Source organism: Crocodylus porosus, unplaced genomic scaffold, assembly GCF_001723895.1.
Source record: "Crocodylus porosus isolate Cpor-Errol unplaced genomic scaffold, CroPor_comp1, whole genome shotgun sequence".
Taxonomy (NCBI): Eukaryota; Metazoa; Chordata; order Crocodylia; family Crocodylidae; genus Crocodylus; species Crocodylus porosus.
The window spans coordinates 302,120-304,780 of NW_017728911.1; the positions used below are offsets into that span (position 1 = coordinate 302,120).

At 52.8% G+C, this 2,661-nt stretch overlaps 1 protein-coding gene across 2 annotated transcripts in view; it reads left to right on the forward strand.

Annotated features, from left to right (window-relative positions):
- The first annotated feature begins 885 nt into the window (after positions 1-885).
- The window catches only part of NMB (neuromedin B), a 14,274-nt gene continuing 12,498 nt past the window's right edge, over positions 886-2,661 (forward strand). Inside the window, exon 1 of one of the 2 annotated variants that reach the window (XM_019533211.1) lies at positions 886-2,102. In XM_019533211.1, the coding sequence (XP_019388756.1) occupies positions 1,937-2,102 (166 nt within the window). In that variant the 5' untranslated portion in view covers positions 886-1,936. The remainder of the gene's footprint in view (positions 2,103-2,661) is intronic. The other variant, XM_019533212.1, reaches the window with a different exon arrangement.

Consider the following 2,661-nt stretch of genomic DNA (forward strand, 5'->3'; position numbering starts at 1 on the left):
ATGTGGGTGGTGGTTCACCATTGCTGGGGGAGATGTCAGCTCCTTTTTGCTGCCAAATACCAGTGGTTTTTAGGCCTCTTGAGACATGCCAGCATCAAAGAAAGGAGGGGATATGACATCTACCTCAGCAGCAGCAGACTTTCAGTGTATACCCTCTGCCCAGGAAACAGTAGTGGCTACATAGGCCTCTACCAGCTCACATGCAGGACCTTGAGGCTGCAGTGCGCTGGTGATATAAATGTCAGGCCCCTGGCTCCAGCAAGTCATCAAGCACTTGAATACAGGACCAACAGCTGTTGAAAGAGATAGCACCAGGCAGGGGACCTGGAGGGAGGAGTGTAGGTTGTAGGAGGAAACCCTTTGGGGGGTGGGCACCAGCAAGCCAAACTGGAGGCACCTGGCTGGAGTGCTTGGCTGTCCTTGCACATACTTCTCTTGCTAAAGAGAGAGGCCAGCTGCAGAAGCATGGAGTCATTACCCAGCAGTGGTTATCTGCTAGCACTATGCAGCCAGCTTTGGATGCTGGTGACTGGCTGAACATGGGCCCAGGCTATAGTTCTTTCCTAGCAGCAGTCAAAACAAACCATTGCACCAACTGGTCCATCTCAAAATGGAGGCACTTTGGGGGGCTGGATTTTGGGAACCCCCCCAGTCTTGGTACCACTAACTGTCCCCTCGCCCTAACACCCTGTCATTGCTGCATACTCAAGACTCGTGCTCAGGTTGGGGGTGGAGGGGTGGGGGTCCTACTGCAAGAGCTAGGGGGATCAGTAGATCTAGGCAAAATCCTAGATTTGCAGTCCAGCCACACTTATTCAGTGTGTATGTACATGGGGGCATGAGTACACCCATCCATGCAGGGGTGTGTGTGTGCAGGAATGGAGGAGGGGAGAGGGACTGGGGCAGAAATGAAGAGCCATTCATAAGCACCTTAAATGTGCTTTCAGGCTGTCGCAGGACTAAGGAGAGCTCTGACTGAGTTCCTCTATGTAGACATTTGGGGCAAGCTGATAGTTCTCTCAGTGTCCAGAAGCTTTGCTTACTGTGTCTCCAATTCCTACAGAGCTGCAGTGGCCAGTGTAGAGGTTACATGCAGGGATGGTGGGCAGTTTGCTTAGCAGATGTTACTGCCTTTCTCCAGGGGATTGGGAGAGGGCGAGAATCTGGTATTCCACGTCAAGTGGATCCAAGGCCTGTGATACTGAATGGCAGTTTCTCTATTGACTAGAGTGGGTTAAGACCGAGCCTTTCACATCACTTTATTATCCTATTGGAGATCCAACCTGGCAAAAATAGATCCTGTGCTTTTATGTCCTGGCAGCTGGTGCCAGGAACAAGTCCTGCCATGTAACAGTTCTTGTCTTGCACTTGCTGCCATGTCCTGAGCAGTGTGAGCAGTTAGCTTTACACCTGGGCATAGCTAAAGGGGCAAGGAATGGGTGTACCATATTTGTGGGCACTGTGGGGATCACATCTCTGGTGTGTTTTCCTCCTCACACCAACAAAATTAATGGGACTGAAAAGCATGGCATGTCCCAGACAGGGAGGGGCCCTGCACAGCTGGGAGAGGCACGCATAGAGAACAACATTTTCCAAGATGTACACCTAGATCAACCTGGCTTGTGATGCTGCCCTGCCTGATGCACCCATCTCAATGTGGTCTATGGAAGCCCCTTGGCAGGGAAAGGGTTAAAGCTGAAAGACATGACACGGAGAGCCTGCTGTGCGTAAGGACTGTGGCTTGTATTATTCATCTGCCAGTCTCCACCCCAAAGTTGGATTATTTAAGCAGAGGAAGGCAGGCAGGGAAGAGGGAGCCAGAGACGAACACAAAGGGGCAGGAGTAACTGGAGCACTTGGGAAGCAGGGGCACTCACCAGCTTTCCCCCTGCATTGTGGGCATAGTAGCATCAGGCAGCTCCCCGGTGTGGGAGCCATGTCAGCAGTGCCAGCGAGCAGGCTCCTGCAGATGGGGGTGCTGGGCTACTTGCTCCTCTTCTCCTTCATCTCCTTCACCTCCTCCGTCCGCGTGGACTTCACCGAGCACTGGAATAAAGCTGCCAAGATCAAAGTCAATCCCAGAGGCAACCTCTGGGCAACAGGTACTTGCTGCTTTCTCTGGGGGGTACTGCTGCACTCCTGTCATGGGGAGGGAGCTGAGTGGGTGCAATTCATTGCTACAGCTTCCCCCGGCAGGTGTTTCAGCCTCTTCCCTTCTGTGCCCCCCCCGTCCCATTTTTCTGCCCTGGATGCAGCTCACCAGATCTCTGAAGGACTCTTCAGGGGGGATCAGCCCTCACTCCCTATCCCACCACAGGGGTTGAATTGCATCTGAAGTGAGGGGGAGTGAGTGACCAAGCCTCTGGGCTTGAGCCTGCACCTAGGATGTTTGCCAATGGATCTGGGAGTATCTGAAGCCCCAGACTGAAAAATCTGGGGTGGAGCATACTTGCTGCTTGTAGCGCCACATATGGGGTTTGAACAATTGAGTGTTGCTCAATTGAGAGGATTCAGAACTGATTTGGCTAATTTGACCCGGAAGACGAAACATTTTCCAAAAAGAAAAAAAGAATGAGTGAAGGGTTCTTGGAGAACCCTGATGAGGTGGGATCCCGAGGCCACCGTTTGCGGAGGGCGCACCACCGGCCCGTCTCGCCCGCC